The sequence below is a fragment of the Apium graveolens genome, chromosome 2 (assembly GCF_009905375.1).
Source record: "Apium graveolens cultivar Ventura chromosome 2, ASM990537v1, whole genome shotgun sequence".
Classification (NCBI taxonomy): Eukaryota; Viridiplantae; Streptophyta; class Magnoliopsida; order Apiales; family Apiaceae; genus Apium; species Apium graveolens.
The window spans coordinates 281076502-281088371 of NC_133648.1; the positions used below are offsets into that span (position 1 = coordinate 281076502).

An 11870-nucleotide genomic window follows, 5' to 3' on the forward strand; every position below is an offset into this window, starting at 1 on the left:
CACACCTCTTTTATTACTGATAGAGGGCTCTATTGCTACATTGGGATGCCATTTGGCCTGATCAATATTGGGGCCACTTATTAAAGATTAGTGAACAAAATGTTTAAAAGGCAGATCGGTAAGACAATGGAGGTGTACGTGGATGATATGCTTGTAAAATCTAAGAGGGCGGAAGATCACATAGTAGACTTGGCTAAGATGTTCCATATTTTGAGAAAAATATAAGATGAAGCTGAATCCTCAGAAATGTGTATTTGGTGTGGAATCAGGAAAATTCTTGGGGTTCATGGTTAACCATCGAGGGATTGAGGCGAATCCAGCGAAAATCAAAGCTCTATTGGACATGAAATCTCCCACCAATGTTAAGCAAGTGCAAAGCCTGTCAGGAAGGATTGCGGCTTTGAATCGATTTATTTCAAAGTCTTCGGATAGATGTAAATAATTATTTAAGGCAATTAAAGGGATGAGGAAGGATTTCGTGTGGACCTTGGATTGTGAAGAGGCTTTTCTGAAAATCAAGGAGCAGTTGGGAAATCCTCCTATATTGGCCAAGCGAGAAGATGGGGAAACATTGATTCTTTACTTAGTAGTCTCAGAATACTCCGTCAGCGCGGTGTTGGTAAAAGAGGAAGGGAGTCACCAATCGCCCTTGTACTATGTGAGCAAAAGGTTGCTAGATGCAGAGACTAGATATACCAGCATGGAGAAATTGGTGTATGCCCTTATTTTACCTGTTGACATGAGAGAAGAGTTCCCACACCCTTGGTGGATCTTGCACGTCGACGGGGCCGTGAATAATAATGGAGCAAGAGACGGGATTGTTTTGATCACCCTGGAAGGGCATCATTTGATGCGTGTCATTCATTTTAAGTTTTATGTTACTAACAACGATGCTGAGTATGAAGCATTAATCAATGGTTTGAAAATAGCTCTGGAAGTAGGGGTTGTGAACTTGATCGCTCGAAGTGACTCAGAGTTAGTGGTAAACCAAGTCAACGGAGGTTTCCAAGCCCGAGGACCTCAGACAGAGCTATATATGAGGTGTGTGCAGCGTTTACTGGAAAATTTTGGAAGTGCCAGGCTAGAAGGTTTACCGAGGGAAGAAAATAGAAATGTAGATGCCTTGGCAAAGATGGGGTCACAAATGAACAACGTTCAACTTGGGCAAATTCCTTTGGGGATCCAATAAATCCCAATTATTCCAGAAGTAGGGGTGTTCCAAGCAAAGGAGATCCCACAAAAAAATTGGATGACCCCCATTCATAACTACATTCGAATGGGAGCCTTGCTAGAAGATAAATTACAGGCTCAATGCCTTCGCTACCAGGCTGTGAAGTACGTTGAATATGATGGAGTATTGTATAAGAGAGATTTAACCAACCGCTGTTACGCTGTGTGGATCTAGAAGAAGGGAATTATATCCTTAGGGAAGTGCACGAAGGTATTTGTGGCAATCACTCGGGGGTGGTTCGTTGGCATTGAAAGTCCTCAGACAAGGATATTACTGGCCAACCATGAAAGAAGATGCCTTCAAGTTTGTTCGGGCTTGTGATCGTTACCAACGATTTGCTAATTATTCCAATGCCCCGGAAACATCTATCACTTCACTAGAGAGTCCTTGGCCTTTTGTCACGTGGGGGATCGATCTAATTGGGGAATTTCCCAAGGCCAAGGGGGGTGTGAAGTATGTTGTGGTGGCTGTTGATTATTTTATAAAAAGGGTAGAAGCTATGCCACTGGCCACGATCGCGGCAAAGAAAATCAAAGACTTTGTCTTCAACTTCATGTCTGTAGGTTCGGTATTCCATATAATCTCATCTCAGATAATGGAAAGCAGTTTGACAGTAACGAGCTAGAGAAGCTCTGTGAAGATTTGAATGTCAAGAAAGATTTAACTGCGGTCTACCACCCGCAAAGCAATGGTCAAATAGAAGCCATAAACAAGATCATCAAACACACTTTAAAGGATAAACTGGAAGAAAAGAAGGGAGATTGGCCAGAGGATATGCCCATGGTCCTTTGGTCTTACAACATGACTCCTAGATCGACCACAAGAGAGTCCCCTTTTTTGATGACTTATAGGTATGAGGCTATGGTTCTCGTAGAAGTAGGAGTTGGATCTCTGCGAAGGGATTTGTTTATTGAGGAAGATGTATAAGTTAACCAAAGGCTCCACTTGGATTTGCTGGACGAAGCTAGAATGAACTCTCAATTCCCTCTAGCCTAGGGGGTAGTATACATTACTACGAACCTTGGAACTATCAGAAGGATAAATTTTCGAATAAATTCCCTACTGAGCATAATAGCCATGGGACTGCTGTAACTTCTACACTAGAGCGCATTACCAATAATTATTTTTATAATTTTTTTTCAGTTGTGTGTTTACAAGACTGGTGTAATCTAAGGAGCGCCAAGTATAGTATGTTATTTAATTGCATGCCAAGGCGCGTCCTCTATGATTGTCTCAAAAAAAATGTTGACCTTCGCATGGGACACGCCCTACGGTGGAAGCGCCTTAAATTAAATCAACTAATGAGAACTATTGGGATGGTTCCATAAAAGGGATAACTCAGAAAAAACAAATGAGCTTTGGAAAACTTGGGTGATGTTTTCCAAAGGACACGCCCCATCCCAGGGAACGCCCAGATAGTATTCAGCATTATAAAATATAAAACTCAATAGATCGTGAGGCATGTTCCAAATTTAAAAATCCCTCGATGATAAAGGAGAAGTTATCTGTCATATACGCAAAGGAGGTCCATAATATCTGAGAAATCTGAACTAAGAAATATGTCCTTCAAATTAGAAGGTGTAAATACCTCCTATCTAAAACTATTTGCTAAAGGTACAAGGCGCGCCCTATGATGAGGCACACCATACTTAATTTTGGAAAACTACCATGAACACCTAGCGGATCTTGTTAAAACAAAAGTTAAAGGTATGAGTATCTAGAAAAAAAACCATGATAAAAACCTATAAATATAAGGTGCGCCCAAAAGGTAAGAGGCGCCTTGGTAAGTTTGATCTCTAAAAAGTTATTATACGAATATGTGCTTTCATGGCGCGCTTTGCACATTAGGGCGCGCCTTCAATTTGGTATAGAAACTTTTCTCAGAAAATCTACTCTTTTGTGAAAGAAAGGAAGTTGAATGAAACCTTACGATAGTCACAATGCAAAATAAAGGGTAGCAAAAGTATAGTCATACAACTTTGCACAACATCAAAAGAGGGCTGGCACCTCAATGTATTTAGAAAGTCAGAAATAAAGAGTTAAGCTTAGGGTGCGCCCTCGGCGTTCTCAGTTGGAGGAACGGATTAAAGAGGAACCGTATGATCAACTTCAGGCACGTCCTTAAAGGCCACATCAGTGGGTGCGCCTTCAGTCCCTTCCTCCAACCCAAGCTCTACCCTTCTTGCCTTGATCTCTGCAGCATGTTCCCTTTTGAACTCCACCATCTCAGTCATTGTCTCCTCCCCAAACTTCTCAAAGGTATAATTAGGATCATTGGCCACAAACCCAACCCTGTAGAAGTGAAAGCCATTGGCAAAAGCCTAATCTGTGATCTCCCTTTTTTCATCAGGCCACTCTTGTGACGGCCTCAACCCCGGGGATAGGAGTTGACGTCACTAACAAAATGAAACTACAACTATAATACAACTAACTTGCTTTATTTCAATATAAACAACTCTTCCACAAGATCTTTTCCAGGTTCAAGTATAATTTAGGTTACACACTTATTACAAACCAACTTATTGAAAGCAACCTGTCATGACTATTATTCTACAGCAACTCACAGACCGCACTTGGTCAGACACAACCCACTCAGAGGAGTTCAATACAGGAGGAACTGGAAACTGGCCCTTACCAAGACAATAACATCTCCTAGGCATCTGCAATGCGAAAATATACAAACATATTTGCAAGAGTGAGCGATCAACCGCTCAGCAGTACCACTATATGAATACTAATTAAAACAGTTTATAATAAATAATTGTAGGAACATAAATCACAACTTGTTAGTAGAAAATAAGTGAAACAAGCGTAAACAGATGAACTGTTGACAACTGGATCTTAATAGCTAGCATGCTCTCTAAAACATTTTATTAACTGTGCTGTGTAAATACCAGAGTTAAATTTTAGCATGCTACTTTCATTTTAAATCATGCATCCCATCGCGGGACCCAGAAAACTATTTGTTCCGTTACGGGAACCATAAAACTTGTCCCATCACAGGACCCATAAAACTTGTTCCTTTCCGGGAACCTCAAAATCACTTGCTCAGATATAAAAGTATTGGATGATCCCTGGTGAGACAGCTGATCAGGCTATCTCCATAGGATAACTCTAGCCTGGCTATCCTATGAAAACTTGTTCCGGAACTCAGAGACTAGCTAGGTCCCTGTCACGCTGGGCTGGTGGTTATAATAGGGTGCGCAACCACTTCGCCTCTTACGCTAACTTCCAGGCCGTTACGGGCCTCCTGCGCACACTCATCCAATTATCTGATCATTTTAACCAGTTTTCCAAACCATTTACCTATCTCTTGTCAAAACAATTATAACACAACACATTTTCCAAAACATTTTCATTTTATTCAAAACTTAGAGATAGGTATTTCAGAAGTTACTTTTCTCCCAAAACACAAGTTAACAAAACAATTTGAAAGCCAGGGAATACGTAACTTAAATCGTTATGTTCCACTACGAGAATTAAACAACATTATATTCATATATGCTGAACCATAAAGATATGGTCAGGGGTACTTGCCTTAATACGCTTTAACACTAATTTCTGACTGGCTTTGCACCGACCGGGATGCTAAGGATATCGACTGGAACCGGAAAAACAAGGAAGCGGCGGTAACTGGATAACAGGGGAAGAACAGGGGAATTAACAGGAAAAATCCGGAGAAACAAAGGGGGAAACGGGGAGAAAGGGAAGGAGATGCGGGAGAGAAAAGAGATCGAGGGGGAGGAGAGATTGATTTGAGAGATTTTACCTGAACTGTAAATGAAAGAACGGGTTAACCCGATTACCCCTCTCCCCCTTTTTGCTTTTTTTTTTATTATTATTATCCAAATAAACCCCGCAACAAAATTAATCTAACCCGCATTTTAGTTTTAACGAGCAATTCACGGGTAATTAAAACCCGAGCATTAGTAAAATATTTTATAAAATATCACAAATAATTAAAAGTTAATAAAAATAGAATTTTCAAAATTTTAAAATAATTTTTGAAACACAATTGAAACCCGTTTGTAACGAATAAACGAAACAACGCGCATGTGATATGTATCCCAAAAATTACCAAAATAAATTTAAAATTCTCGGAATATTTCAAACTTCAATAAATATGAGTTTCATAATTTTTTTTGTGGAACTTTGGAATTAAATACGGATTTAACAAATAACTGCAATCAGAAAATCATATATGGCTAAATAATTGATGAAATATTGATTTCTCAATTTTAAAAACTCCTAAAAATAATTAATAAAATTATGAAGCCATAAAAATGATTTTAGGGATAACCCAAGTATTTATGGAAATAAATCTTGAATAAAATCACCTTGAACCAATAAACAAATAACACAATGTCACAACTAATTATACAAGGGATCCTCGAACACCAATAATTACACGTAATTAATAAAATATTAACAAAAATTAATATCCAACTGACACAACCCATACACATAATTTATTTATTTAATTATTTAGTAATTACACATTTAATATTATAAAAATATACGAGTCGTTATATCCTCCCCCCTTAAAAAGATTATGTCCTCAGAATCTGATCTAATTAAACAAATGAGGATATTTGTCAAGCATATCTGACTCTAATTCCCAAGTGGACTCTCCCACTCGAGGATTCCGCCACAGTACTTTAACTATGGGAATAGACTTATTTCTAAGAACACGCTCTTTACGATCTAGGATCTGGATCGGCCGTTCCACATAGGACAAATCTGGTTGAAGCTCGATCAGTTCATATTCAATAACTTAGTTTGAATCGGGGATATAACGCTTCAGCATGGACACGTGGAACACATTGTGGATATGTTGTAATTGCGGTGGCAATGCCAATTCATAGGAAACTTTACCAACTTTCCTTAATATTTCAAAAGGTCCGATATATCTAGGACTTAACTGGCCTTTTTACCCAAATCTAACCAATCCTTTCCAGGGCAACACTTTTAGTAACACCAACGATCCTATTTCCATATCCACGTCTTTTTGATGAAGGTCCGCGCTCTTTTTCTGTCTATCTTGAGCTGCTTCTAACCTTTTTCGAATCAATATAATTGCGTCCTTGGTCTGTTGAACCAACTCAGGGCCTAATAATTTCTTTTCTCCTACTTCATCCCAATAGAGAGGGGACTTACACTTACGTCCATACAAGGCTTCGTAGGGCGGCATTCCTATACTGGCATGATAACTGTTATTATAAGAAAACTCGATCAGCGGCAAGTGCTCGTCCCAATTTCCTTTAAAATCCAAAGCACAAACCCCTTAACATATCTTCTATCGTCTGAATGGTTCTTTCACTTTGGCCATCTGTCCGGGGATGGTAGGCACTACTCATTTTCAATTTAGTCCCTAAATATTCCTGGAATTTCGTCCAAAATCTGAAATTAAATCTTGGATCTCGATCAGACACGATTGAAACAGGGACTCCATGCTTGGTCACAATTTCATCCAAATACAATTTGACTAGCTTGTCCAAAGAATACTTTTCATTGATCAGAAGGAAATGTGCAGACTTGGTCAATCTATCAATAATTACCCAAATCGCATCATGGTTTGATTTCGTCTTTGGTAGTCCTACTACAAAATCCATCGCGATTTCCTCCCATTTCCACTGTGGAATCTCCAAAGGTTGCAACAATCCACTTGGTCTTTGATGTTCCTCCTTCACTGTCTGGCATACATGGCATTTGTGAACCCAATTTGTAATTTCTTTTTTCATTCCTGGCCACCAAAAGTTCGTCTTCAAATCTTGATACATCTTAGTGCTTCCCGGGTGAATGGAAAACTTGGAATTATGTGCTTCCCGCAATATCTCATTCCTTTGTTCAGTCACATTGGGAATCCATATCCTCGAGGAAAACCTATACATACCCTTGCTATCCTTTTGTGTGTAAAGTTCTTCTCCGGTTAAACTATCTAATCTTTGATCCATCATTTCTTCCTGACACTTCCTAATCTTATCTATCAATTCCGGATGAAAAGTGATCTCATACAATTTTCCTATATTTTCATCTGGCACTTGAACTTCAATTTCCAGCTTTTCCAATTCTTTGGCGAGTTCCTCGGAAACTTTGATCGCATTCAACTTTTCCTTCTTGCTCAGGGCATCTGCCACTACATTGGCCTTGCCTGGATGGTAATTAATGGAACAATCATAATCCTTAATCAGTTCTAGCCATCTCCGTTATCGCATGTTTAGATCCTTCTGGGTGAATATATACTTTAAACTTTTATGATCCGTGTAAATCTCGCATTTTTCTCCATATAAGTAATGTCTCCACAGCTTCAACACGAACACAATCGCTGCTAACTCCAGATCATGTACTGGATACTTTCGCTCATGAGGTTTTAATTATCTGCAAGCGTAGGCAATGACTTTATCATGTTGCATTAATACACAACCCAAACCTTTCAAGGAAGCGTCACTATAGATTACGAAGTTTCCTGTCTCATCTGGCAATGCTAGTACTGGAGCTGTTACTAATCTCCTCTTCAACTCTTGGAAGCTTTCCTCACACTTTTCTGTCCAAATAAACTTCTCATTCTTCCTGGTCAGTTTGGTCAACGGAGTCGCAATCTTGGCAAAATCCTTTACAAATCTTCGATAATAACCTGTTAACCCGAAAAAACTTCTAACTTCTGTTGGGGTCTTTGGTTGTTCCCACTTAGATACAGCCTCAATCTTTATGGGATCCACTTTAATTCCATCTTTTCCTACTACCTGACCTAAGAATTGAACTTCAACCGGCCAAAATTCGCACTTCGAAAACTTAGCGTACAATTGCTTTTCTTTTAGCCTTTGCAGGGCAATCCTTAGATGATTAGCATGATCTTCTCTAGTCTTTGAATAAACGAGGATGTCATCAATAAATACAATCACAAACTTATCCAAGTATTCTTTATACACCCGGTTCATTAAATCCATGAAGGCAGCTGGTGCATTGGTCAATCCAAAAGACATCACTAAGAACTCATAATGTCCATATCGAGTTCTGAATGCAGTCTTTGGTATGTCTTCAGGCTTAATCTTTAACTGATGGTAGCCCGATCTCAAGTCAATTTTCGAGAAACAGCACGCTCCATTAAGTTGGTCAAACAGGTCATCTATTCTTGGTAGGGGATATTTATTTTTAATGGTCAACTTGTTTAACTCCCGATAATCGATACACAATCTCATACTTCCATCCTTCTTCTTTACGAATAGTACTGGAGCACCCCACGGAGATACATTTGGCCTAATCACGCTTTTGTCCAATAATTCCTGGAGTTGCTTAGCTAGTTCTTTCATTTCAACTGAAGCCATGCGATAAGGAGCCTTTGAAACTGGTTCTGCTCCGGGAACTAAGTCTATGGAAAACTCAATCTCACGATCTGGTGGCAATCCGGGCAATTTATCTGAAAAAATGTCCGGGAATTCCCTTACTATTAATATCTTGTCTAGGTCAAGTACTCCTTTCTCCACGTCTACCACATGTGCTAAGTAAGCTTCACATCTTTGTCTTAACAATTTCTTTGTCTGTAATATCGAGAGAAATTTCTTTTCTTGTCTTTGTCCTTGATAAGTCACCTTAATATTATCCTCAGTAACCATCAAAATTTTCTTCTTCTTACAATCAATGTTAGCCTTATACTGGGACAACCAATCCATTCCTAAAATCACGTCGAACTCTCCTAGCTCCAAGGGTATTAGGTCAGCCGAAAAAGAGTACCCATGGATTTCCAATTGACACTTAGGGCAAAACTGACTCACTGAAACTCTATCCTGATTGGTTACTTCTATAGTCAAAGGTTCAGCCAAATCTTCTAACATTAAGTCCATTTTAACCACACAATCCTTTGATATAAAAGACTTAGATGCTCCTGAATCAAATAAAACTTTAACAGGTACGAAGTTGAGAGAGAGCGTACTTGCCACTACGTCCGAGTCCTAAGCATTGGACCTTTTTATCATTTTGAAAGTTCCGGCTTTAACTGTGCTGGATGTCGGTCCTTGAGATGCAGTTCCTTGAGTAGCTGTCGTACACCTCCGAGCAACATGTCCCACCTTCCCACAGTTGTATCAAGTAACTGCGGGTTTCTCTGAATTGCATTCCGAGGCGTAATGACCCTTTTAATGGCATTTGAAGCACTGAACATCCCTTTCGCATGGGCCACTATGTCTTTTCCCACATACCTTACAATTCATTACTGAGTTTGATGACTGAGCTGGAGTGGAGGCAACTGAGGTGGCAGCAGACCTAGCCTGAGGAAAATTCTGTCTTCTAAATCTTTTATTTCTGTTCTGGACAAACCTCTTCTAAAACCTTTGACTGGATCCTCTTGGATTCGTTTTCCCAGTGATGCTTTCAGATTTCCGCTTCTTATCACCCTTTTCCTTGGCAGCCAACTTCTGATCACTTTCAATTACTAAAGCGGCTTGAACTACAGAGGGATATGTCTTGAGCTGCAAGGCTACAACCCCACTGCGAATTTCTGGCTTCAGTCCCTGCTGGAACCTCTTCGCTTTCTGAGCTTCAGTACTCACATACATAAGCACCAATCGGGCCAATTCCGTAAACTTAGCCTCGTACTCGGCCACACTCTTTTCATCCTGCTTCAACTCCAAAAACTCAACCTCCAACTGATTCTGCAAACAATCCGAAAAATACTTTTCCAGAAATAATTCTGTAAACCTGGCCCAAGAGACAGGACCTTCTCCTTCCAAGGCACAAGTGGATTCCCACCAATAATTTGCTTCACCCTTGAGAAAATAACTCGCATAGTCCGATCTAAGATTATCACTTACCTGCGTTAGGGTGAAAGCTTTCTCCATTTCCTTTAGCCAAATTCTGGCAGCAACTGGGTCTACCTCGCCCTTAAACTCTGGGGGCTTTACCGACTGAAATGATTTAAAACTCATAGTTTGGTTCACTTCTCTTTGCTGAGGTTGCTGCTGAAGCTGCATCTGTTGCTGTTGAATTTGTTGTTGTTGCTGCTGCTGTATGAACTGCTGCTGTTGTTGCTGTTGTTGTAGAAATTGCTGCTGCTGTTGCTGAAATTGTTCTTGCTGCTGAGCCATTTGATTAGACTGTTGGCGCAGCAAATCTAGCAACTCACCCATAATTGGGCCCCCTTCAGAAGCTCTGCTAGAGGAATTGGATGGGATATTCTTCTTGGGCGGCATTCTCCTGAAATATAGCAAATGATTTTAGTTTAAAAGAATTGCCCCGGGTAGCAACATTTTCATGTGCCAAGAGAATGCTGCTGCAATAAAATATTCCCACCCTCATTGAGTTGGGGTCCGACTGTAATGAGTGGCTAGATTTAACAAAATCAGCAACAATTGCAAAAATAAAATAACAACAATAATAACAGCACGATACTAGCAGCATGCAACAATACCTATAATAACCACCAACTAATATAGCAACCTACTAACTAAATTCATATGGTCGGAATCGTTCTCGCGAAAAGACTGTCTAGGAATCCCTATTGGCCATTACCAATGGCACATATACCAGGGAAAACACGTTAAAGATCAGGGCAGTTCCACAATCCTCAAAATATACCAGGGTTACACCTTCGAACCCTCGAATAGACCCTTAAATTTGCTCCTCTAGATGTGAGTTGCTGATTCACACCCTATACACCAACTCTACACCTTTCCGACTCTATTACTAACCTAAATCAGGGACTCAAACCTGTAGCTCTGATACCAACCTGTGACGGCCTCAACCCCGGGGACAGGAGTTGACGTCACTAAGAAAATGAAACTCCAACTATAATACAACTAAATTACTTTATTTCAATATAAACAACTCATCCACAAGATCTTTTCCAGGTTCAAGTATAATTTAGGTTACACACTTATTACAAACCAACTTATTGAAAGCAACCTGTCATGACTATTATTCTACAGCAACTCACAGATCACACTTGGTCAGACACAACCCACTCAGAGGAGTTCAATACAGGAGGAACTGGAAACTGGCCCTTTCCAAGACAGCAACATCTCCTAGGCATCTGTAATGCGAAAATATACAAACATATTTGCAAGAGTGAGCGATCAACCGCTCAGCAGTACCACTATATGAATACTAATTAAAACAGTTTATAATAAACAATTGTAGGAACAGAAATCACAACTTGTTAGTAGAAAACAAGTGAAACAAAGCGTAAACAGATGAAAACTGATGAACTGTTGAAAACTGGATCTTAATAGCTAGCATGCTCTCTAAAATATTTTATTAACTGTGCTGTGTAAATACCAGAGTTAAATTTTAGCATGCTACTTTCATTTTCAAATCATCCGTCCCATCGCGGGACCCATAAAACTATTTGTTCCGTTACGTGAACCATAAAACTTGTCCCATCACAGGACCCATAAAACTTGTTCCTCTCCGGGAACCTCAAAATCAATTGCTCAGATATAAAAGTATTGGATGATCCCTGGTGAGACAGCTGATCAGGCAATCTCCATAGGATAACTCTAGCCTGGCTATCCTATAAAAACTTGTTCCGAAATCCAGAGACTAGCTAGGTCTCTGTCACGCTGGGCTGATGGTTATAATAGGGTGCGCAACCACTTCGCCTCTTACGCTAACTTCCAGGCCGTTACGGGCCTCCTGCGCACACTCA

At 39.9% G+C, this 11870-nt stretch overlaps 1 protein-coding gene across 1 annotated transcript; it reads left to right on the plus strand.

The window, feature by feature from the left end:
* The first annotated feature begins 463 nt into the window (after window positions 1-463).
* LOC141701401 (uncharacterized) lies at window positions 464-1189 on the plus strand. The gene has a single exon (XM_074505062.1). The coding sequence runs from the start codon at window positions 464-466 to the stop codon at window positions 1187-1189; it is 726 nt and encodes a 241-aa protein (XP_074361163.1).
* The last annotated feature ends 10681 nt before the right edge of the window (window positions 1190-11870 follow it).